The sequence below is a fragment of the Heloderma suspectum genome, chromosome 11 (assembly GCF_057233095.1).
Source record: "Heloderma suspectum isolate Gila_16-S chromosome 11, 16-S_ref, whole genome shotgun sequence".
Classification (NCBI taxonomy): Eukaryota; Metazoa; Chordata; class Lepidosauria; order Squamata; family Helodermatidae; genus Heloderma; species Heloderma suspectum.
This window is the reverse complement of record NC_139468.1, coordinates 22,342,840-22,369,286: the sequence shown is the minus strand read 5'-3', so window position 1 is coordinate 22,369,286 and position 26,447 is coordinate 22,342,840. Positions and strand designations below refer to the sequence as shown.

Genomic DNA, 26,447 nt, shown 5'->3' with positions numbered 1-26,447 from the left:
GCTACACAATCCATGTTGACTGGGTGCCATTTAATATAATCTATATGGTTAGTTGGTTTGATGCCATAACTGTATCTGAAATGGAGATGTTTAAGCTCTACACTACTGTATCGAGTGTCCCTGCACTTGTTGGAGATACTGAAGAAATGATCTCTTCCACCAACTTTGCCAGCACTTCATGTCTGGAACCCCCCGGGGCCTCATAGTCTTACAACATAGCCTAAGAAGGCATAATAACCTTCACTTAATGCACGAAACCACCAGAACTTCCTGCCAAGCACTCATGGCATGGCAACTATACTATATGGCCATGCTGAAATCATTTAGATTCTTCCTAGAGTGCCGAGTTTCAAACTAGCCTAAGTCAGCATGAGGATATCAGCTAGTTGATAGCTATGCACAGTTATACATGAAAAATTAAGAGGGGCTGTGGTATTGGATGTAGCTGGACTGCAGATGACATAGAGGTGTATTTTCTTTATTAAAGAAATGGAGCAATCAGTTTTCTTCCATTGTGGGAAATGCCCCTTGAAAGAGCTGCTAAGTGCTTGCAGGAGCCGCTTTTAGTTTCAGCAAATGCTGTTTATAAACCTTTCCGGTAGGCTGATCTTGGACAGTGCACAGCAGGAGTGAGCAGCTTGTGCCTTCTAGATGTTTTAGCTCCCATCATCCCTCACCATTGGCTATGCTGGCTAGGGCTGATGAAAGTTGTAGGCAAAAAGCTCTGGAGAGTCACAAGTTGCCCAACCCTGGTCTACAGAAAAGGACTTTCATTCTACTACTGATCTGGATAGCACCTAATATGATAGAGATTTGATCTTGCTTGAAACAATAAAGGCAAGGAGAAGATATATAGGGGGCATCTTTTCTTTTTTGGGTTGAGGAAGTCAAGGACAGTAAATACCTAAATTTATTTAGAATTGTTAGGATGCCTTTAAGTGGGGAGCTCTCAAGGCTGCAAGTAAATAATTTTCTAACATCAGGGGAAGGGGCATAGCTCAGTGGTAGAACACATGTTTTGCATGCAAAGGGTCCCAGAATCAATTCCTGGCATCTCCAGGTAGGGCTGAAAAAGATACTTGCCTGAAACCCCAGAAAGCTAGTGCCAATCAACTTGGACAGTACTGAACTAGATGGAACAACAATCTGACTCAGTATAAGGTAGTGTCCTATGTTCCTAGCATTTGTTCAGATTTAAATTGGCTATTAGATCCCAAGGCTCCAAAGAGTTAGAATTGGGAGTCTTTAACAGGGAAGGACCATAGTTCAGTAACAGAGCCCAAGCTTTGCATGCAGGAGGTCACCCGTTCATTCCCTGGTATCTCCAGTTTAAAGGATCAGGGTGATGGGAAACATCATTTGAGATCCTAGAGAGCCACTGCCAGTCAGAATAGACAACACTAGGCTATATGGATGAACAGCCTGGTCATGTATAAATCTACTTCCTAGGTTCCTAATCATGTAATTTATTTCTGACACAAAAACCAGCAGTTCTGTAGTGCCCCCACCACACAGTTTGGAAATTACTGTGCTAAGGATAACTATGATGTCCACTGGAAAGAGCAGTGTAGTGGTAAATGTTGAAATGCAGGCACTCATCATGACAGTCACCATAGCCATGCACCCAGGGAGAGACCAAAAATGCAGGCACCTGTGTTGATCCAGATCAGCCTTCCCCAACCTGGCGCTCTCCAAACGTTTTGGACTACAAGTCCCAGAATTCCTGACCAGTCATGCTGGTTGGAGTTGAAGTCCAAAACATCTAGACGGCACCAAGTTGGAGAAGGCTGATCTGTGTCTGTAACAATATACTGTTGTTGGGGAAAATCTAACCCACCCCAGCTACTCTTGAGGGCTGCAGCTAAACTCCAAGGGAACAGGGAAATCTAAGCATGATGGCGGATGATGTCAGCATCCCTGCTAATCAAAGCCCCTGCACAACCGAGAAGCCACTGTGGGTGAAGCCGCCACAAGAACCCCCACAGGGAAATTCACCCACAGTGGCTTCTTGTTTCATGTGAACCAGGCCTGTCTTCCTGGGGCATTCGTTCTGATGCTAACAGACAGGAATACTTTTCATTCGTTTAAAATGGTGTCATGTTTTCTCTGCAATCCAGCCCAAAAGAAAGCTAACTTCCCATGGCTTTGCAAACTTACAGACAGATGTCCACCAGTTGATTCAGTTCAGGACAGCTGCATTCGTACAAGTCCTTGCAGCTGGCATGGCTCTGGTTCATTAAATCCCCCAACAACTGGACTGTATCGTCAGGTGCCTCTGTACATATCTTCTTAAACTCCAGGACTCTGGCAGCTTCACTGTACACATGCTTTGCACGCTGGTATAACTTAAAGGTGGTCACTAAATTTAGACAGAAAGAAAAATATTTGATGTAGGAGCGAATGGAAACTTAGATGATTTATTACTATCAGATGTGGCTGTGCAGCTTCCAGAGCAAAATGGTGAGAAAGATGATCCAATATCTTTGGATCTACTTTGTTTCCCATTTCTTTCACTCATGTTAGTATTGGTATAAACTACATTGCTCCAATCCAGAGCAAAGGATGCCAAAATAGAGGTGGGGGCAGCTGCAGTGCATCGATTCCCTTGTTGGATCAAGAACTCCAGGAACAGACTGGTTGCAGATGGACTGCTCTGCACGACCAGCAGCCAAGCCAGGGCAGCACAGCTGGGTCCGGAGAAAGCTACAGGCAAGGAGGCGCAGGGCACAGACACAGAGGCAAGTCAAATCAAGACAAAAGGCTCAGCAAGAAGCTAAGGAGCTGCAAGCAAGGGCTGTTGACCAGCCTGACAGCAGCCTCCCTCCTGCTTTCTTTCACCAGAGCTGCTGGGAAGCTGGAGCCAAAGCAGGGGAAATGACCTCAGGTGAGTTTGCATTCCAAGGCAGAGGAGAGCTGAGGTGGTATTCTCGATGGGCACCGAGACATGCATTTGGACACAAGGCATCCAATGCAGGCCCCCATCTGTATTACATGGTGTGGATGTGGGAGCGCATTTCCAACCGCGTTGCAAAGCAGATGAGAATGCGCATCCCCAGCCAATATCTCAGGCTATGCAGGTCTGGTTGTGTAAGACCCTTATCTGAATCAGGGAGCTTTTGCTGTAGTTAATGCGGTCTGAAAATATTCACTGGATGCTATTCATATTTGTAATGAAAGCAGTTCCTTGTGAAATGGTATTCAGTGATGGCATACATTTTTTATTTTTTATTTTACCAGAGGACCATCCTGTCTGAGACAAGTAGGCAGGAGTCCAGGTTCCTGTTTCCAGCAGCGGCCAGCCAAATGCCTCCAAGTACTCAAGAGAATGGTGTAATGGTGACAACAATCCCCTGATTATCCTCAACATTTCTCAATCAGAGATGTGCTCCCTCTGAAGATGGAGATTCCATTTAACCATCATGGTCAATAACCACTAATAGACCTTTTCTCTACAAACTTGTCTGTGGGAGAAGACGGCTTTGTTATACTTCCTTTGACTTGTAATTCCTTTCTAACAGTTGACTACAAAAGAATTAGCTGTCAGGGCCCGCCTTTCTTTGCAGCAGAGCAAAGCAAGCTGCTTCAGGTGATTGGGGGGGGGGTGTTAAATAGATGAAGCTAGGAATGAATGCCGCAGAAAGACTTTTTAAAGTGGGAGCAGAGAGGGCACCATTTGGGCTTCACTTCTGGCAGCAAAATGTCTTGGGCTGGCACAGTTAAATGTGCAGTAGCTGTAACAAGTTCATTAAACATTTATAGACATATCTCTGCACCAGTCAGTTTAATATATGCCAGACTCACATATACTGTGCACAGTTAATACCAGGAGTGGGCAGAAAGTACATCTTCAGATGTTGGGGAGTTCAGCTCCCAGCATTCCTGACCATTGGCCATGCTGGCAGGGGCTTCTGGGAGTTGAAGTTCAAAACATCTGGAGAGCTACCTTCTGCCTACCCCTTGTTTATACAGCCCACATTTTATGCTAGCCCCTGAGGGAGTTCCAGTGCTTTAGAAAATCAAAAGCACTACTAATCTTATCAGGTACTAACCTTATCACAATGTTTCTTATGGTTATATGGACTACCATACTTCAGTGCTCTTAATATCAGACATTGTCCCAAACTTACCTCCTCTAAAATCTTATTCATGCATACCTCTAAAATCTTATTCGTGCATATCCATCTATTCACCAATTTCCATTCCAGCTGCATTCCTAAACACACTTATTGGGCAGTAAATCCTACTAACACAACAAGGCTTACTTCTAAGTAAACATCCACAGGATTGCACCATCAGTCACCTAATCTCCATTGCTTTCTCCCTTGACTTCCATTATTTATTTATGCGTTCATTTCTTTGTTTAGAATATTTCTATCCCTCTTTTCTGCCCAGCAGCAAACCTCCAAGGCAGCTTACAATTCAAACATTACTATCCAATTAAGATAAAATTTTTATTTAAAAAATCAGCACTGTATAAAATAATGTCAGATCAAAGTATCCTGTTTCTTATGGCAAGTTCAAACATGCATGGTCATTACAACCTTCATGTGTGAAACAGCTATCAAAGATCAAATCCACACACAGAATTTTGCATCATCTGACATCCCCTGCAAGAGAATGATTTGCAGTAGAAGTGGTTCACACATGCAGCTGCAAGCATGATTTATTTTTATGTGTGAATTAGCACTAAAGTTCAAGACATGCAGGTCTTTTTACAGATACTGAATGGTTCTTTCAAGTGGAAATATTTCCAAAGAGCTAAGGCCTACATAATCTCCATCAGGGTACCAATCTAGGTGCCAGATGGAGATCTCAGCCAACAAAAAAAAGGTTTTTCTCTCTCTCTCCTCGGGTCTTGGACCTTATGGACATGTCGGATTCTGAGAGATATAAATCTCCAACTTGCTTTTCCTTATAGGAAAAGCTGGGCAAAATACGGTACCCAGATATATTCAGTAGTTCATCATTTTAAAAAACACACTGTCACCACTATTTTGTCCATTCCAGCTGGCTCAAAGTGGAGTGACACTGATTTACAGTGCACCATTGGAGAAACTATCCCTTAGCAAGATTGGAAGTGCATGGAGAGAGAAACTATAGTGATGAACAAAATAACTTCTTTCTCTTCAGAGGTGCCAGGATTATTTGGCTTGATATGAAACGTAACTGCTATTAATGAGAACGGACCCAATAAGACAGTTGCCTAAATACATCATGGTTTTGGAATATGATTAAAACACATAAAGGAAAAGAAAACAACTGAGTACCCCAGTGGAAATTACCCTCTTGGGAAGGGTCACTGAACAATAGAGGGCACTTACACAATTCCCAATTTACTAAATCCATTCAGGAGTACATTTTGTCCTCAAGTTTATGAATTGGTCTCAGCTATTTTTGCACGATGTGATGCACGATGTCACCGCTGGGCAGTTTATAGAGGTAAGCAAAGAAAATGGAGCATTCTTCTCTGGGCAAAATCTCTTTCTGGGCCATTTTCCTTTGAGGGCATTGTTTTACAGTGGGGCAGTGTTAAAATGTGCATTTGTTTAGGGCATATCTGAAGTTGCGTGAGAGTTTGCCATTGCTCACACTCGCTTGTAAATCTCCATCGAACAGTAGTAACCCAAAGAATGAACTGAAAACGCATCTGGTTTCAATTTGGAAGCAAACATCTTGCCAAAGGCTGCGATTGATTCAGAGACCACCCTTCGGTAAAGCAATGCTTCGCTGGCTAGATTACCTTAAAGCACTCCGCGGTTCTCTCAAGCTCATCACGTTACGTATTGGCAACAGAGATCATCATTTTACTCCTACTTGCCAGCCAGACACTGGGAAGGCATGTTCTCAACAACATTCTATCATGTAGATGAAGGTTATGTATCTATAACCTCTGCAGTTAGTTTTGCCTCTAATCTAGTGTAATCCTTTCAAAGCAGTTATTAGATCCAAAATGACAGAAACCAGGGTTGCATTGTTTCCTTAGACTCTCTTGTTAATAGTGACTGTTTGCCAAGCAAATGTGAATTAAGAAATGATATCATTTCATTAAAGGGATCTGTTTTTATAGTATTTAGCTGGTAGTGGCCCATTTCAGGAGAAAGCCACAAGTGCTAACACATGGTCGATTCTGGTAATGGGGAGTCATGTGGCAGCCACTTAAAAATCTACCATGTAGCACCTGTAAGATATGTAGGTCTTCATCTGTCCACCTATACAGATAAGATGAGTATTATCTTCAGGTCCCCCACTTTCCAGACTTATGAGCAGTTGGAAAAGCAATTCTGGACTTCAATGCATTGTTGGAAGCTAGCAATAGCTCCCTTGTGCGATGTAAGTGCCGCTCAGTAAGCTTTTTGGCTGCTATTGCTTAGCTCCAGTTTTTCTGAATCTATCCAAAATGAGTGGTGAGAAGGACTATTCCAATTTTACAACGGTAACTCTATGCTTAAAATAATATTTTAATAGCTTTTACAGGGTTTTCCAACTCCAATTCAAATGTTGTGTATTAGTTTTAAAAAGTCTGTAGTCTGAAACAACATGGCAACATACATTCCTACCATAAAAATAGATATGGCAAGCAGCAAGAAACTAAGATGCCCCTGTTTTGTTTTTGCCAGAGGAAAAACCTACAATAGCAAAACTGTTCACGGAACACACCTGCTTCAGTTGGTTCAGTTCTAGCATGAAAAGCAACAGTCACTTCTACAAAAATACTAAGGACGCAATCCTATACATGTTTAGACAGAAAAAAAAGTCCTATATCTCCCAATATTCTCCAACCAGCATGCATAGGATTATACCTTACAAGTACTAAATTTGACCTCTAAAGATAAGAGGTGTTTTGAAACAGTCTGGTGGTGAGCTGACTTACAAGAGTCTCACACAGAATTATCATGTTATTATCAGTTATTTCAATGCCCTTGTGCAGAATGTAACTCAAGCATCCCTGGCCTTCCAGCCTCTGCTTAAATTCCTCCAGCGAAGGAGAGCTCACCACCTCCTGAACCAGTCTGTTGCACTGTCAAACAGGTCTTACTGTTAAGAAGTTAAGAAGTTAAGAAGCCAGTGTGGTGTAGTGGCAAGAGTGTTGGACTAGGAGCTGGGAGATCCGGGTTCTAGTCCCCACTCAGCCATGGAAGCTCACTGGGTGACTTTGGGCCAGTCACAGACTCTCAGCCCAACCCACCTCACAGGGTTGTTGTTGTGAGGATAAAATGGAGAGGAGGAGGATAATGTAAGCCCCTTGGGTTCCTTGCAAGAGGAAAAAAGGCGGGGTATAAATGCAATAAATAAATACATAAGAAGAAGTTTCTCCAAACAGTTAGCTGAAATCTGCTTCCCTGCAATGTTCACCCATCGGGTTGAGGCTTGCCCTCTGGAGCAACAGAGAACTCAGCCACAACGTTATCTGACCAACACAGGTATCATGTACATCAACTTTGGCAGTGCTCAGTCGTTAAGTCATGTCCTACTCTTCATGACCCCATGGACCATAGCACGCCAGGCCTTCCTGTCCTCCACTCTCTCCCAGAGTGTGCTCAAGTTCATATTCATTGCATCAGTGATGCTATCTAGCCATCTCATCCTCTGCCGTCCCCTTCTCCTTTTGCCTTCAATCCTTCCCAGCATCAGGGCCTTTTCCAGTGACTTTTCGCATTAGGTGGCCAAAATATTTGAGCTTCAGCTTCAGTATCTGTCCTTCCAATGAGCACTCAGGGTTGATTTCCTTTAGGATGCACTGTTTTGACCTCCTTGCAGTCCAGGGGACTCATAAGAGTCTTCTCCAGCACCACAGTTCGAAAGCATCAATTCTTCGGCACTCAGCCTTCCTTATAGTCCAGCTCTCACAGCCATACGTTACTAATGGGAAAACCATAGCTTTGATTATGCGGACCTTTGTCAGCAAGGTGATGGCTCTGCTTCTTATATGCTGTCTAGGTTTGCCATAGCTTTCCTCCCAAGGAGCAAGCGTCTTTTAATTTCATGGCTACAGTCACCGTCTGCAGTGATCTTGGAGCCCAAGAAAATAAAATCTGTCACTGCTTCCATTTCTTCCCCTTCTTTATGCCAGGAAGTGATAGGGCCAGATGCCATGATCTTAGTTTTTTTAATGTTGAGTTTCAAACCAGCTTTTGAACTCTCCACTTTCACCTCAACAAGAGGCTCTTTAGATCCTCTTCGCTTTCTGCCATTAGGGTGGTATTATCTGCGTATCTGAGGTTGCTGATAATTCTCCAGGCAATCTTAATTCTGACCTGATTCATCCAACCCGGCGTTTCTCATGATGTACTCTGCATATAAGTTAAATAAGCAGGGTGACAATATGCAGCCTTGTCGTACTCCTTTCCCAATTTTGAACCAATCGGTTGTTCCATGTCTGGTTCTTACTGTTGCTTCTTGACCCTCGTACAAGTTTCTCAGGAGACAGGTAACATGGTCTGGTACTCCCATCTCTTTAAGAATTTGCCATAGTTTGTTGTGATCCACAAAATCAAAGGCTTTAGCGTAGTCAATGAAGCAGAAGTAGACGTTTTTCTGGAATTCTCTTGCTTTCTCCATGATCCAGCGAATGTTGGCGATTTGATCTCTAGTTCCTCGGCCTCTTCGAAACACAGCTTGTACTTCCAGTAGTTCTCAGTTCACATACTGCTGAAGCCTAGCTTGTAGGATTTTGAGCATCACCTTGCTGGCATGTGAAATGAGCGCAATTTTGCGGTAGTTTGAACACGCTTTGGCGTTGCCCTTCTTTGGAATTGGAATGTAAACTGAACTTTTCCTGTCTTGTGGCCACTGTTGAGTGTTCCAAATTTGCTGGCATATTGAGTGCAGCACTTTAACAGCATCATCTTTTAGGATTTTAAATAGCTCAGCTGGAATACTGTCATCTCCACTAACTTTGTTGTTAGTAATGCTTGCTAAGGCCCACCTGACTTCACTCTCTAGGATGTCCGGCTCAAGTTCAGTGACCGCACTATCATGGCTCTCAGGGACATTAAGATCTTTCCTGTATAGTTCTTCTGTGTATTCTTTCCACCGTTTCTTAATCTCATCTGCTTCTGTTAGGTCCCTGCGCTCTTTGTCCTTTTATCGTGCCCATCTTTGCACAAAACGATCCCTTGAGATCTCCGATTTTCTTGAAAAGATCTCTAGTCTTTCCCATGCTATTGTTTTCCTCGATTTCTTTGCATTGTTCATTTAAGAAGGCCTTCTTGTCTCTCCTTGCTATTCTCTGGAACTCTGCATTCAGTTGGATATATCTTCCCCTTTCTCCTTTGCTTTTCGCTTCCCTTCTTTCCTGAGCTACTTGTAAAGCCTCATCAGACAGCCACTTTGCTTTCTTGCATTTCTTTTTCTTTGGGGTGGATTGAGTTGGTGCTTCCTGAACAATGTTACGGACCTCCATCCATAGTTCCTCAGGCACTCTGTCTATCAGGTCTAATCCCTGAAATCTATTCCTCACCTCCACTGTATATTCATAAGGGATATGATTTAGGTCATACCTGAATAGTTTAGTGGTTTTCCCTACGTTCTTCAATTTAAGCCGAAATTTTGCAAGAAGCAGCTCATGATCTGAGCCACAGTCAGCTCCAGGTCTTGTTTTGACTGACTGCATAGAGCTTCTCCATCTTTGGCTGAAAAGTACTTAATCACTCTGATTTCGATATTGACCATCTGGTGATGTCCATGTGTAGAGTCGCCTCTTGTGCTGTTGGAAAAGAGTGTTTGCTATGATCAGCGTGTTCTCTTGGCAAAACTCTATGAGCCTTTGTCCTGCTTCATTTTGTACACCAAGGCCATGCTTGCCTGTTATCCCGGTGATTTCTTGACTTCCTACTTTAGCATTCCAATTCCCTATGATGAAAAGGACATTTTTTTTGGTGTTAGTTCTAGAAGGTGTAACCGATCAACCTCAGCTTCGGCCGAACTTTGGCAGTAGTCATGAGTAAATAAAGTTTCCCAATGCACCTTGACTTTAGGAGGAGGGGCACCATTTGATGGTCTGCCTGTCAGCAAAATGTTTTGGACCAGCCCTGCATCTACACCTTTTCTTGAACCACCCATGGGTTGAACTTAAAATGCTTGTGTTGTGAGCCACAAAAGACTTCAGTCTCAATGTTGGCCCACGCTGTAAACTTTACAGTATAAAGGGTCAAATAAAAAGCCTCCTTAGGCTACAAACCTATGTATACTTACCTCAGAGTAAGCTCCATTGAATTCAATGGGACTTTCTTCTGAGTAGACATGCATAGAATTGTGCTGTAAGTGGGCTTAGATTTTATGGCAGGGTCCTGGAAGCTCAAATTCTCCAAACACAAGGACTGCAAGTAAACCAAAGTTATTTGGCTGCTATAAATTGTACGTCTTTCTCTCCCTCTCCACCTACTTTCAGAATTATGGGTCTCTCAACCATAGATATCTTAAATACAGTGATTTTCTAAAGAAGTTTCAAACATTCTACTAAAAAACCAAGCAGGTTTGTTATGGAGAAGGAAATCAGCAAGTTCCAGTTTTCCTCCTACCACAGGCAGAGGCTGAACATCACAGCTTAATGTGTGTTGAAAGGAAAAACATTAAAGACTATTTTGTAGCCTTAAAATACAGCAACATAAGCAGACATAATCATTTGTTTTGCTCGAATAAGGCCCTTTCCAGACATTGTGGTTTCCCTGGGGGACTGAGTAGCCATCGCTAATCCACTCAGACAACATTGCCCCAGCAAGCTGTTCTGTTGTGTAAACCCCCCCAGCATTCGAATCACTAAATGAAGTTAAAGCTGGAAAACAGTAGTTCTAGCCAAAGCAAGAAGTAGAACACCTATACTGGTCTGGGGGTGGCAGCTGTGCTACTGTCACTGACACCGATTGGATGGTGCCCATGTGTCAGACTTGGCTCTTTTTGAGTTCAGGGCATGGCAAAGGTAACCCATAGCCAGCAAGCAACAGCAAGTGATGGAAGACAGGGCAAAGTGAATGACTGACAGGGATTGATAGGGAGGAGTCAGATGGTGGTGGAAAAGCAAATAATGCCCTGGTTCACACAACAGCTGCTGCCCACTGTGGCTTGTTTAAGGCACGGTGAGCTGTGCCATGTGCCGGTGTGTGTTTTTGAATATTCAAGCTGCGGCTTGTCATGTTGTCCAAACCTGGGGACAGTAGGTTCTGGGGTTAACCCTTGCACAAGCCATGGTCCCTAGGTTCGGACGACACAACAAGCAACAGCTTAAATATTAAAAAACTGGCCAGCATGCACCAGTACACGCCACAGTGAGTCATGGCTGTGAGGGTGGAAACTGAGCCCATAGAGCCCCAGAGCAGTTCTGATTCTGAGGAAGAACAGCAATCCGTGGGAGAGGAGCTCGCTCATAAGTTCAGAGTCTTCCCGCGGTTCTCCTTCAAACGGGGTCCAACTGCCTTACCTGGAGCTTAGGCTACTCTGCTATCTATCCCCAGTGCAGTTCCTTGCTTAATCACTAGTGATTAGTATCTGTAAGAGTCATAAAGTAATAATGGAATAAAGCCTTGGAAAGAATCCTTGTCATCTGTGTCCTGGGTTGGCTATTGGAGGGGACTGCAAGAGGCAGCTAGGGCGCTCCTGACAGCTTGGTCCCCGTTTGAAGGAGAACCGCGGGAAGACTCTGAACTTATGGGCTATGGAGAGATCCTCCCTCTTTCCCTTGGGTCCTTGGGACGCAACCATTGTTTGAGCGCCAAACGAGCGGAACGCCTCCTTTCGGCGCCTTCCATCTGTCACCGCTCCCTGCGTCCACGCCGAGCGTCCAGCAAGCCCCCCACAAGCGCTCTCTCACTGCCAGGGTCACTATCTCTCCCAGGAATGCTGGCAGGAGGAATCTCTGCCAGCTGCTGTGCTTGTGAGAGATGAGCGAGCTCCTCTCCCACGGATTGCTGTTCTTCCTCAGAATCAGAACTGCTCTGGGGCTCTATGGGCTCAGTTTCCACCCTGACAATGGCTTAGGAAGAATTTAGCAGCACAAATAAGAGCATTTCTACACCAGGCTAAAATCCTGCAACTTTACCGAGGCTTTGCACTTCCATTTTAAATGCAGGATCATGACAGGCTCCTTTTACTGTGCTTCCCTTCCCTCCCACCGTTCTCCCTTATCTGCATGTTCTATATGTTTCATTATATAGCCACTAGATGGAACTGTGGTCTAGCTCCTCTTATTGCACAACTTCCTCTTTTCACCAGGAAACACAACACGCTGTAATTTGATAGCTCATTATCTCCGATCTTTTTAAAATTGGGATAATGGTCATTTAGCGTGGGAGACTCCCTGGAGGTTGACAACATCATGTAAAGGACCTGCAAACTTCCCTAAGTAACCAATCTCAATCGCAGGATAAAAGCCCTGTGTGGAGAAGCCCTAAGTCTTGAGACTCAAAGCATTTTCTTACATGCCACTAAATGTGCCTTTGAGCCTTGCGTGTGTTATTTGTGTGAATGGCCTTAATGCACTTTTGAATCCAGTTTTAAAATTTGAGTTTGGCCTTCATCCACCAGGTGTGAGCAGATGTGTTTTAACTGAAACTCATTACTGGGATGCTTCCAGATGAGGCTTTGATAGCACCATCACTCTGCCTCATTCACAGAATATAATGGGGCTCCAGATATCATCATCTTCCACTCATAACCCTCTCATGTTTTCCCACCATTTCTGCTATCTTTTTTGTCTTACTCCAGAAAATCCATTAAGGAAAAAAAGAGCGTATTGCTGCACAATGCATTCTGATTTTTCACACTATGGCTCTTCCATCTGGAAGCACCCCTGGTCCTCCATCCACCATTATTACCACAGAGCTCTAGAATTTTAGGTCATGTCTTCCACACTAGTTAAGATATGACCATTCCAATTCACAAAAGTAATGGGAGCAAACATTTCATGAATAACAAAAGGGATGAGATAAGCCATAGATTTCTTTTTCAAAAATTTTTTTTTGGGGGATCCAAAATTTGTAATGTAAAGAGTTTCAGTAGAACCAAGACTGAAAATTCTTACCCAGGAGTGCCACTTCACCTGGAGGCAGAAAGCAAGATTAAAAGCAATGTTCGAAAGCTTTCTCTTGAATGTATTCAATATTAAGATGCAAGAACAGCAATATATTTTAAGAACATTTGTTGTTGTCTTTCATAATAACCTGTTATGTGATCCAAAATTGGGGTTGGAGTGGGAATTGCTCCACTGTCCCCCTAAACAGTACCTCTGCTCTTGTTCTGTTAGTTAATTCTTAACTGCTCCCACCTGCCCCAATACAAAATTGTTTTAATGAATAAATACAAAAGCTTTCTAGATATCCTTGTACTGCCCTGTGCCACCAGATGAGTAATCACTCACATAGAGCATCCCACACATTCCAAATAAGCTACTCTTGTAGCAACTCACCATTACCCAGAGAGTACAGTCTGACCTTTTGAAAATAAAGCATGTATAGCTAACTGAGCAAAAATGGCATCCTTTGAGACACTGACATGAAGAGAACAATGGCCTCCATATTAGATTGTTTATTTTTGCTAAAATGCCAGCACTTTAATGGAGTCTCCCTAAAACAGAACACTAGCCTCATATTATTCTTTACAAGATAAAACTGCCTTTAAAAAAAAATCTCATGTTATTGAAAGTGCAGGATCACAGAGCTAGAAGGAATTTCTGGGATTATTATGTCCAAGTTTCCCACTGAGACCTCTTGTCAGTTGACTAGGACTGCATAACTGGTGTCCCCACACATAGCTGATCCCAAATGGGAGATTAGCAAGGGTGGCATAATCCCCAAACGAGATTGCCCAGGAATGGTGTGCAAGATGCCATTGTGCAAAATGTTGTTATATCTTTCATCTGGCTGCCACTCCTGCACTTCTGGTTTAGCACTACATTGTGCAACCAGCAATGTAAGAGTCCTTGGATTCAGTTTAGTCATTGCCATTTCAAGCCATTTATGAATCCAGCCCTCTGAATCCAAGTATTTGTTCACATCCTTTTACAACATAGCACTCATATCCTGGCACACTACTCAACATATTGTTTAGAGCAGACGTCTTTTGAGAGACAAAAAGTCTCATTTAAATTTTACTTTTGTGATGGAAGCTATTTCACTGTGGTCAGGTCCAGTGCTGCTAATGTGTAAGCACCGTATGTGATCTTCACTGCCACTTGCCCAATGGGCTGATGGTCCTAGTGCAGGAAGAAACCACATCTTTCCACCCACCCACATGATGCTTGTTTACAGAGTATTGTTGGACCAGATCACACCAAAGAAGTCCCCATGCCATGAACAAACTGTTTGCATCAACCTGTCTAGCCTATAAGATCAGCTTTGCAGGCCCTGCTCTCTGTCCCATTCACATGTGAGATCATGCAGACAGGTAAGAGAGATAGGGCTTTCTTGGTGGTGGTACCAAGTCTGTGGAACTCACTGCCAGCATAGATCTGCCAAGCTTCTTATTTTGCTAGTTAGCAAAGATCTTATTCTAGTCAACTTTTAATGTAAGATCTGCTATCTGTTAGAATTTGTAATATGTAACTATTTAATATTTTAACTGCTGCCCTTTTTCACTGTGTATAGCGAATCTATTTTTTTTACAAAAAAAAATTCTGTTTTTATGTATTTCTTTTTTGATTGCCTCGATAGAAAAGTGACATATAAATAGTGAACTAAACTATATAAGTCCACAGCTAGGAATACTTACTCTACACTTGCTCTGAGATCACCACTAATTTGACAGTGCAATCCTATAAGGTCTACTTAGAAATAAGTCCCATTCTTTTCAATGGGATTTATTCCCAGGTAAATATGTATACATTTGCAGGCTGCATTGTGTATGCAAATGACTTCGTAACCTGACTTGCTGAAATTGTACAGTGCACTGAAATTTATTTTGAAATTTTATATTTCTAAGATGTAAAGTTGTATGTTGAAAAAAAAAAAAGATATTGCCAAACCCACAACATGCTGATTGGATGCTTATAACTCTGAGAATAATTCTGCCCCCAAGTTTACATGATAAAACTAGACTGCAATTTTTTTATGAGAAGTAATAAAATGGTTTTAAAATACTTCACTTAAAGGGAAACAAATCCCACATTTTATGGGGAAATGAAGGCACTGTTTTATGGTGGAATGTCTTGTTGTGATGGGGAATACTCACACAGTGTATTTTTTAAAAAATTAGTAAGCAGAGCAAATCAAAACAGAACAGATGTTGGGGGGGGGGAATGTACCATAGCCATGAAAGCAAATAACCAAGAAATAAGATCCACCCTTCAAATGGAACTAAACTTCTCTGTTCTGTCCAAAATGCTCCTAAATTTGGATCTAGGCTTTCAGGTGGATCATGTGGACTTGGTAAGATGGAAGAAACTAAAGGGAAACCAGGAGCTATTATAAGCATACCAATATTTAATGCTAGAACCAGATTCAGTGGCAAACCCTACCCCCAGGCAGCCTAACCTACCTCACAGGGTGGCTAAAAGGGGAGAAGAAAGAGATGCATGTACCTGAGCTCCAAGGATGAAGGCTGAGATTAAAAAAATAATAAATTATATAATACCTCTTTACACAGGGACATTCAAAAGGCATCTCATCCATCTCCTGTTACCACAAGGTACTTTCTGACTCAAATTAGCGAGAGTCTGGCAAATAATTTAACTACGTTTAACAAATTATAATTCTGTTTTTGCAAAGAAAAGTTAGAACATAATTTCACTACCTGTTTGTTAAAAAGGAAAAGAACTTAACTAAAATATTTTTTTTAAATCTACAAAGTTCAATTTTTGACCAGTTATATCTATTCCTAGAGCAATATGCAATAGCGTATAATTTTAAAACATGGGAAAAATATAACAAAGACAGGAAGAAATCTCTTTGTTTGGAATACTTTAGCATTCCAAAACCAAGCAGAGGGTTATACAAATAATAGATTCTGATTTTTATTTTCTTATTTCTTCTTTGCAGCTAACAAGAATCTGTAACCGAGTTTTGTCTTGTACCAATGAAAACAACAGGATTACTCTGTGACCCATTTTTGCTGGCCTCATCACACAAAATCACAGTCACGCCACATTTTAAGAGAGATTCTGCTTGACTAACATCTGCAAACACTAGATGGGATAACATTTCCCTTGTGCTTTTTACACTGGAAAGTCTTTCATATAGTCTTGGTGTTTAAGAAGAAGAAAAGAAAGGAGGCAAATTAACTGGAATCTACAACTATACTCTGCTGGAACAGATATGAATAAATACAGTCAGTGTGACCCCAACCTATCATCTACTTTAATTCATGAGAACCAGCTCACAAAATGTCCTGCTGCCTTGAACAGCTCTGCCCTTGCTGCCCCCTATGTCTGTAACTCCCAAAATGCACACTAAGAGCTTTTCTACACGAGGCTGTTATCAACTGTTACTCTGCAGTCTCCATGTTCAGTTTTGTTGCAGAATGGAGATCTAAGCACTACATGAAGAGCTTTTCCTTTCCTGCTTTTCTGGTACATGACCTCTAGGCCAATTTTTGTGAACCGCCCAGAGAGCTTCGGCTATTGGGCGGTATAGAAATGAAATAAATAAATAAATAAATAGGTGACACTGTGGTATACAAAATAGTACTAATACACAAGTAAAAAAAGTGTTTTCTTTAGATTTTACTATTAAATACTGCACTTTCCCAGCTCTAAAAAAAAAAAAAATCAATGAATGCTCTTTAGACACAGAAGCAGAACTGAAGAGTCAGGATCAGGGGACTGGACACAAAGCCCTATGAGGAGAGACTGAAAGAACTGGGCATGTTTAGCCTTGAGAAGAGAAGCCTGAGGGGAGATACGATAGCGCTCTTCAAGTACTTGAAAGGTTGTCACAGAGAGGAAGGCCAGGATCTCTTCTCAATCATCCCAGAATGCAGGACACGGAACAATGGGCTCAAGTTACAGGAAGCCAGATTCCGGCTGAACATCATGAAAAGCTTCCTGACTGTTAGGTAATTGGTTCCATTGCCGTATTGCTCTATGTGGGCTCTCCCACATTGGAGGCATTCAAGATGAAGCTGGATAGCCATTTGTCAGGGCTGCTTTTGACTTGGATTCCTGCAATGAGCAGGGGGTTGGACTCGATGGTCTTGTAGGACCCTTCCAACCCTTGTTGTTGTTCAGTCGTTCAGTCGTGTCCGACTCTTCATGACCCCATGGACCATAGCACGCCAGGCCTTCCTGTCCTGCGCTCTCTCCCGGAGTGTGCTCAAGTTCATATTCATTGCATCGGTGATGCTATCTAGCCATCTCATCCTCTGCCGTCCCCTTCTCTTTTTGCCTTCAGTCTTTCCCAGCATCAGGGTCTTTTCCAGAGAGTTTTCTCTTCGCATTAGGTGGCCAAAATATTTCAGCTTCAGCTTCAGGATCTGTCCTTCCAATGAGCACTCAGGGTTGATTTCCTTTAGGATTGACTGATTTGACCTCCTTGCAGTCCAGGGGACTCGTAAGAGTCTTCTCCAGCACCACAGTTCGAAAGCATCAATTCTTCGGCGCTCAGCCTTCCTTATAGTCCAGCTCTCACAGCCATACATTACTACTGGGAAAACCATAGCTTTGATTAGACGGACCTTTGTCAGCAAGGTGATGTCTCTGCTTCTTACTATGCTGTCTAGGTTTGCCATAGCTTTCCTCCCAAGGAGCAAGCGTCTTTTAATTTCATGGCTACAGTCACCGTCTGCAGTGATCTTGGTGCCCAAGAAAATAAAATCTGTCACAGCTTCCATTTCTTCCCCTTCTATATGCCAGGAAGTGATGGGGCCAGATGCCATGATCTTAGTTTTTTTAATGCTGAGTTTCAAACCAGCTTTTGCACTCTCCTCTTTCACCTTCAACAACAGGCTCTTTAGATCCTCTTCGCTTTCTGCCATTAGAGTGGTAACATCTGCATATCTGAGGTTGTTGATAATTCTCCTGGCAATATTAATTCCGACCTGTGATTCATCCAGCCTGGCGTTTCTCATGATGTACTCTGCATATAAGTTAAATAAGCAGGGTGACAATATGCAGCCTTGTCGTACTCCTTTCCCAATTTTGAACCAATCGGTTGTTCCATGTCTGGTTCTTACTGTTGCTTCTTGACCCTCGTACAGGTTTCTCAGGAGACAGGTAAGGTGGTCTGGTACTCCCATCACTTTAAGAATTTGCCACAGTTTGTTGTGATCCACACAATCAAAGGCTTTAGCGTAGTCAATGAAGCAGAAATAGACGTTTTTCTGGAATTCTCTTGCTTTCTCCATGATGCAGCGAATGTTGGCGATTTTATCTCTAGTTCCTCTGCCTCTTCTAAACCCAGCTTGTACTTCCGGTAGTTCTCGGTTCGCATACTGCTGAAGCCTAGCTTGTAGGATTTTGAGCATCACCTTGCTGGCATGTGAAATGAGCGCAATTGTGCGGTAGTTTGAACACGCTTTGGCGTTGCCCTTCTTTGGAATTGGAATGTAAACTGACCTTTTCCAGTCTTCCGGCCACTGCTGAGTGTTCCAAATTTGTTGGCATATTGAGTGCAGCACTTTAACAGCATCATCTTTTAGGATTTTAAATAGCTCAGCTGGAATACTGTCATCTCCACTAGCTTTGTTGTTACTAATGCTTCCTAAGGCCCACTTGACTTCACTCTCTAGGATGTCCGGCTCAAGTTCAGTGACCGCACTATCATGGCTATCAGGGACATTCAGATCTTTCCTGTATAGTTCTTCTGTGTGTTCTTTCCACCTCTTCTTAATCTCATCTGCTTCTGTTAGGTCCCTGCCTTCTTTGTCCTTTATCATGCCCGTCTTTGCACAAAACGTTCCCTTGAGATCTCTGATTTTCTTGAAGAGATCTCTAGTCTTTCCCATTCTGTTGTTTTCCTCGATTTCTTTGCATTGTTCATTTAAGAAGGCCTTCTTGTCTCTCCTTGCTATTCTCTGGAACTCTGCATTCAGTTGGATATATCTGCCCCTTTCTCCCTTGCTTTCGCTTCCCTTCTTTCCTCAGCTACTTGTACAGCCTCCTCAGACAGCCACTTGGCTTTCTTGCATTTCTTTTTCTTTGGGATGGATTGAGTTGCTGCCTCCTGAACAATGTTACGGACCTCTGTCCATAGTTCCTCAGGCACTCTGTCTATCAGGGCTAATCCCTTAAATATATTCCTCACCTCCACTGTATATTCATAAGGGATATGATTTAGGTCATACCTGAACGGTTTAGTGGTTTTCCCTACGTTCTTCAATTTCAGCTGAAATTTTGCAAGAAGCAGCTCATGATCTGAGCCACAGTCAGCTCCAGGTCTTGTTTTGACTGACTGCATAGAGCTTCTCCATCTTTGGCTGCAAAGGACATAATCAATCTGATTTCGATATTGACCATCTGGTGATGTCCATGTGTAGAGTCGCCTCTTGTGCTGTTGGAAAAGAGTGTTTGCTATGATCAGCGTGTTCTCTTGGCAAAACTCTATTAGCTTTTGTCCTGCTTCATTTTGTACAGCAAGGCCATGCTTGCCTGTTATCCCGGTGATTTCTTGACTTCCTACTTTAGCATTCCAATTCCCTATGATGAAAAGGACATCTTTTTTTGGTGTTAGTTCTAGAAGGTGTTGTAGGTCTTCATAGAACCGATCAACCTCAGCTTCTTCGGCATCAGTGGTTGGGGCATAGACTTGAATTACTGTGATGTTGAATGGTTTGCCTTGGATTCGTACTGAGATCATTCTATCGTTTTTGAGATTGTACCCCAGTACTGCTTTTCCCACCCTTTTGTTGACTATGAGTGCTACTCCATTTCTTCTAAGGATTCTTGCCCACAGTAGTAGATATGATGGTCACCTGAATTAAATTCGCCCATGCCTGTCCATTTTAGTTCACTGATTCCCAAGATGTCGATGTTCAGTCTTGCCATCTCATGTTTGACCACCTCCAGCTTACCTTGATTCATTGATCTTACATTCCAGGTTCCTAAACAGTATTGTTCTTTACAGCATCGGATTTTCTTTTCACCACCAGACACATCCACAGCTGAGTGTCCTTTTGGCTTTGGTCCAGCCGCTTCACTCTTTCTGGCGCTCCTTGGAAATACCCTCTGCTCTTCCCCAGTAGTATATTGGACACCTTCCGACCTGAGGGGCTCATCTTCCGGCGTCATCTCTTTTAGCCTTGTGATATGTTCCATGGGGTTTTCTTGGCAAGAATACTGGAGTGGGTTGCCATTTCCTTCTCCAGTGGACCACATTTTGTCAGAACTCTTCGCCATGAACCGTCCATCTTGGGTGGCCCTGCACGGCATAGCTTATGGCTTCACTGAGTTACGCAAGCCCCTTCGCCACAACAAGGCAGTGATCCATGAAGGGGCTTCCAACCCTACTGTTCTATGATTCTATGAACCTGTAAACAACTGTGAGGAAGGAATGACGAGCGCATGATAAATGTGTCATGAAGAAAAGCCCTTAAATTGTATGCACCCTGGGGAAACAGACATGTCTCTCTCTCTCTCTCTCTCTCTCTCTCTCTCTCTCCTTTTTTGCTTCTGTTACTCCAGCCTTGTCCATCTGGCACCCTCCAGATGTTGTACTGCAACTCCCATAATTCTCAGTACATGGATCTTCATGTAGTAAACACAGCCTTGCCCAGCCTGCAATATTGGTGAAATCAAATAATGGTAAGAATAATCCTTACTCGCTCCCTAGATTCAACTGACAGGGAAGAAGCACCAAAGCCCCACGCTTCAGACTGAGCAGATCCCCAGTAATGCAAGAACAGCAGGAATCATGGAAGTTATGGGCCTCTTCGTTGGTGCTGAGCAGCAGGCAGAGACCATGTGGGAGGGAGCAAGGTCAGGTTATCTTTACAAAACGGAAGGCCCATTGCTTGGGGCTATGGTGCAGATCTCTCAGCAGCACAGCCAATGGAGCAGTGGACTTTGCCAAGCCCCATTTTGGAAGCCAGTTTGCTTGGGACACTGAGACTGGGTGACACCAATTGTGAGGACCCAAGAAGTCCCAGAAGAGAGTTATTATCTTTCCATACACAGGCCAAAGCAACATCTGGAAATCTCATAAAGGAGCTATATATCTGTTCTCAATAACAGTAATATATTTTATTTAATCTCCCTTACATAGCTTAGTGATAGACCATATGCTTTGCATGAGGAAGGCCCCCAGGCTCATCTCTGGCATATCCAATTAAAAAAAACACCTTTTTCCTGAGACCTTAGACAGTCAATGCCGGAGTACTGGGCTGGATGGACAAATAATCCTGCCTGAAACATGGCAGCTCCTATATTTTACCAACACTGACAACAAAGGTCTGCATAGTTAAAGCAATGGTATTCCCCATAGTAACCTATGACTGCGAGAGCTGGACCATAAGGAAGGCTGAGCGAAGGAAGATAGATGCTTTTGACCTGTGGTGCTGGAGGAAAATTCTGAGAGTGCCTTGGACTGCAAAAAGATCAAACCAGTCCATCCTCCAGGAAATAAAGCCAGACTGCTCACTTGAGGGAATGATATTACAGGCAAAACTGAAGTACTTTGGCCACATCATGAGAAGACAGGATACCCTGGAGAAGATGCTGATACTAGGGAAAGTGGAAGGCCAAAGGAAGAGGGGCCAACCAAGGGCAAAGTGGATGGATGATATTCTGGAGGTGATGGACTTGACCTTGGGGGAGCTGGGGGTGGCAACGGCCGACAGGAAGCTCTGGCGTGGGCTGGTCCATGAAGTCACGAAGAGTCGGAACCGACTGACCGAATAAACAACAAACAACATATTTTACCAATGGGCAAAAGCACAGAAGCAAAATGGGACGTCATTGAGGGGTCCCAATGTTTTCATATGCAAATGGAAAGAAAAGAGTGAAACTATCTGGAAGAAAATTCTTTCCCAGGCACCACAGTTCACCTCATCCAGCAAGGTCCCCTGACTTTATGTAACATTTTCAGGTGACTGGAGGGGCTGCTGTGGAGAGGAAGGGGCAGAGAAGTCCAATTCTGCCAGTCCAGTTGCACACACATAAATCTGGATCCAACCCACAAATGATCAGGTTCTAGCCATAAAAATAACTTTCTAAAAAATGGTGCCAAGTTTAGTGGGGGTGGGCAGGAGAGAACAGTCTCGAAATAATTTCTGGAAATATTGGTAATTTTGTAAGATATTTGTGGAAGCTATTGTGGTCACATGTTGAAAACTAATATAGCTGAATAGGGAATGAGGACCCTTCAGAGGAATGAGATTCTTATCTCCGTTAAATTGGCCAACTAAGCTCAGAATCCAGCTCACAACAGATGTGGCCAAGACAAAGCAGAGTGGGGTCATTTCTTAAAGCTTTCCTTGTTTGTTTGTTTTACATATATTTAGCAGTAAAACATATTGACATTAAAGGGGGGGGGGAACTCTATGCTTTAAATATACACACAGCCAACATTCTAGAAATGTTCCACGTGAGCATACAACCATAGCTATATGTGGTTTGTTGATTTAATAATAGGCAGAAATACTTAAGACTATATGGCAAGCAAATAAGAGTGGATTAAATTCACTTCCTAAATCAAAAGTTAACCAAAAGAAAAAAATGATCAAGATCAAAATAGCCTCTATGTATTTCAAAGGAGGGAATTTAGAACACATGCTAGATGTCTTACAGAACAAGCTGGTCTTTTTTTCCTTTAGTTTTCTAAGGCATGCAAGTTTGAAGTTGCTTTGATCACGTTTCTACCATGGCAGAACCAGAAATTGTTGCCCCGTTGGCACTGTCCTTTAAGGCGAGTTAAAGAATTTGAGACCTATACATTTATTAATTAGTTCCTGCTGTATTCCAAAGGCTCACGGGAAAGGATATATTGAATCTAACCTTATCTTAGCGTTGCTTCATGTGTTACAAAATTACCTACCATTTCTATCCCAGTTGGAATTTGTGGGAAATCTGTGTTTAGATTGTAACATATGATGGCTATGCCTATGGGTTTTTCACATACTGGCCAGCTGTGGTCAATTGTGGCACAATTGTGCCACATAACTGCATGAGGCACAAGGAGTGGAAAAACATGCATCTGGTCAGATTTGCATATTCCCTGCGATCTCTACACAGATACGTCTTGAGTGTAGGATTTTGTAACATGTGAAACAATCATAAAACAGCCTGATAAGGTAGGTGAGATTGTGACTTTCTCTAAAGCATCACTAAGAAGAGATTTGAAACAGGGTTTCTTTTGTCCAAATCCAACACTCTGTTCACTGACTTCAGATTTTCCACTCATTATTTGTGGGGGAATACTTTAGGCAAGGGTCCCCAACCTTTTTGATTGGGAAGCACATTTGGAATTTTGAGAGTGTCGTGGGTACTTTCACAAAATTACCACTATGGGAGAGTGTGTTGCCCATTCATAAAATGGCTGCCATGGTGGGCATGGCTGATCACAAAACACTCATGTCCCAGAAAGCACACTGGGCCATGTTTTCACGACAACAGAAGGAGAAGTGAATGGAGGAGTACCAGATTTTTAAAAAGGAATCAGCTTTTCTGCACTTTGGTCCATGCAGGGCTCCATGAGCAGGTTCTCTGCACCAGTAAAAACTGCTTCACAGAACATACTTCCTGGTGGGGGTTGGCGTGAATGTCATCTGACTGGCAGGGGCTGCTCAGCCAATAAGAGAGGCTTCCCACCCCCTCCCCCCATTTCTCCTGTAAGTCCAGATGCACCTGCATTTCAGGAGCAAGCCTCACTGAGCACAATGGGAGTTACTTCCGAGTAGACACACATATGCTTGTGCTGGAAAAGCGGGGGGGGCACAAAGATGGGAAACCAGCCCCCATTTTAACCTGCAGGATCTCTACAATGAAGGGTCGAAGTAGTTACTTCCTAAGGCAGTAAACGAAACAAAGGAGAACTGGAGCCCCGAGATCACACTTTACCACACTTAGGGAATTGGGCTTTAAACGTGCCATGTCAATTGAGGGGGATCTCTGTAAGTTCTGATGTGGGCATTCAGAGGGCAAGCCTCATACATCACAATGGTAGTTACTTCTGAGTAGACACTAATTGGTTTGTGTGCAGGGATGGGAAACACCACTTGACCGGGGTCACGGTGAAAGGCTGATGGGCAAGGTCAGCATACCCAAGGTAAATGCAGGGGTTGGGGCACACAGCAACTATACCGCAGAGAACCTGACTTAAGGAAAAGAATTGGACTTTAACCAGTCTCAGGAAATCTGGTTTTCCCTGATAAGCTCCGGGGTGGCTGCTGGATGGCAACAACATCCTTAACGACCTCAACACGCAGCTAGTTCTGAGTAAATCGCTGGTGGAAACTCCCCCCTGGTGAGGTTAAAGAAATGTAACTGCCCAAGAACCTAATACAAGGCAGAGATGGCGTCTAAGCTCCAAAACACAAAACCACATTATTGAATCCAAATAAAGATGGCACAGGAGGGCAGCACTCCACATTGCAGCATGCCAACCTCCCAGTATAAAAAAGGTTTTCAATTTTTAGAAAGCTTAAGAAATAACATAAAAATCACGAGGGGTAGGGACCCAGGCGGATGCCAAGGGAGGTGTCCATGGGCACATCACCAGCTTTAGGGTCCTGTCACTTAAGAGTAGTAGTCAGCAATGACACTGACCAGTGAGCCAATCTAGAACAAGCACAACTTGCTCTAGCTGAAAGCTCCAGACCAGTTATGTATTTGGGAGTTCTCCTGGGGGGAGCAGGAAAATCCTAGGAAACACATCAGCAGAACTGGTTTCAAAACGGGGGCGATAAGCCAGCTAGTAATTGCCCAGGAGCCAGATTTTGTCTCAGAGACTACTAGTTGCCTGCTGCTGACCTAGAGGGCTGCGTGCAATTAATCAGAGCTTTATTTTTAATCTCCAGTCAAGCCATTTACCAGTACATTGCATTGATGAATGAAATGTTTTCTGCTCCAGTTTTAACATTTTCGCTGCTTCAGTGTATAACGAGCATAACATATTGGCTAACTGATGCTTTTTCTGTACAAAGACTCCAAAAGAAGTTCCATTTGAAGTTGTATTTGAGTAACTTTATGGTATATTCACATCTATTACTTATCAAGTTCCTTTAAATCAAGGATGAGCAACTTGTGGCCCTCCAGATGTTTCAGAGTACAGTTCCTATCATCCCTAGCCAGCATAGCCAATGGTGAGGAATGGGAGTTGTTGGCCAAAACATCTGGATGGCCACAAGTTGCCCACCCCTGCAATAAACTGAAATATTCAACCACCAACAGTTTGGCATGCACTCACCATCTTGTGTGTTCTGGCTGAGGATCTCAGCGCGTAGCTCTTTGAGGCTAATTCCCAGGTTCTCCCCAATTTCCTCTATGCTGTAAAGCTCAGGGTGAAAGACCTCCTCAACCACAGCCAGCATTTCCTCTAAGCTTAGTTTCAGCTTGAGCTGCACATCCTGGAGCTTTGCCATTGCTTTCCAATCTAGGCCTCTGGATTTTGCTAAAAGCTGCAACAACAAACAACACATACACATCTTTGGAAGATAAGTTAATACAAAAGGTTCCTTAAACCAAGTCAACCTTAGAAGCTATTTTTGCATAAGAGTAAAACTCCTGGAAAAGCATTAAGAATGCACAATTTTTTCACATGATATTGGCAGCAAAATTAATTTAGGCAGGATATGGAAAAGAAAGGAGACTCCTCGCTTAAGGGAATGGTACATACATACAGCTTTGGAACCTTGAAAAGCTGAATAAAATGACTTGCTGTAAATATCTGAGACAAAGAAAATTAAATGTTTATACATTTGAAGAATGTCAGCCTTTAAAATTTTTTGGAATTCTACACAGAATATTTTAATGTATAATTGATTTGATTTGTACCTCGCTTTCTACCTGAAAGACTGCCTTCTTCCATACAACTAGGGGTGTACAGATTACTCACCCCGTTCCGGGTGGGGCCATCCGCTGGGGGGGGGAGGTGATCTGTCCCTTCCCCCAGGAATCCTCCCCGGCCGTAGCTGGACTTCTGTCCACTGCCGGGCTGCAGCCGCAAATGGTGGCCGCCATAGCGGGCGCCATTTGCATCCCTGCGTTAGCCGTGATAGGCTACGTATATATTTACGTTGCCTATCACGGCAAAGAGCTGTGAGAATGGGGCAGCCATTCGCGGCCGCAGACTGGGGCAGCGGATGGACCGGATGGCTGACAAAAGGTAGGGTCCATCCCAGGGAAATTTCGCAGGGTGGCGGGGGGGATTGCTCCGTTCCACCACAATCTCCGGGGGGCCGGATTCTCATTGGAGTCCGTGACGGAATTCTCTGACATCCCTACATACAACCCTGCCCGGTTCTTAAGATCTTCTGGAAAGGACCTTCTTTCACGACTGCCACCATCGGAGGCACATTTGGTGGTGAGAGATGGCCTTTTCAGTGGCTGCTCCCAGGCTATGGACCTCTCTCCCCAGGGAGGCTAGGTTCAC

General features: G+C 43.3%; 1 protein-coding gene across 3 annotated transcripts in view; it reads right to left on the bottom strand.

Annotated features, from left to right (window-relative positions):
- GALK2 (galactokinase 2) overlaps nt 1-26,447 on the bottom strand; it is a 102,525-nt gene that overhangs the window by 12,809 nt on the left and 63,269 nt on the right. For all 3 annotated transcript variants that reach the window (XM_084817136.1, XM_084817135.1, XM_084817137.1), the window contains 2 exons: nt 25,263-25,473; nt 2,158-2,359 (listed from right to left, as the gene is read on the bottom strand). In XM_084817136.1, coding sequence (XP_084673262.1) covers nt 2,158-2,359; nt 25,263-25,473 — 413 coding nt within the window. The remainder of the gene's footprint in view (nt 1-2,157; nt 2,360-25,262; nt 25,474-26,447) is intronic.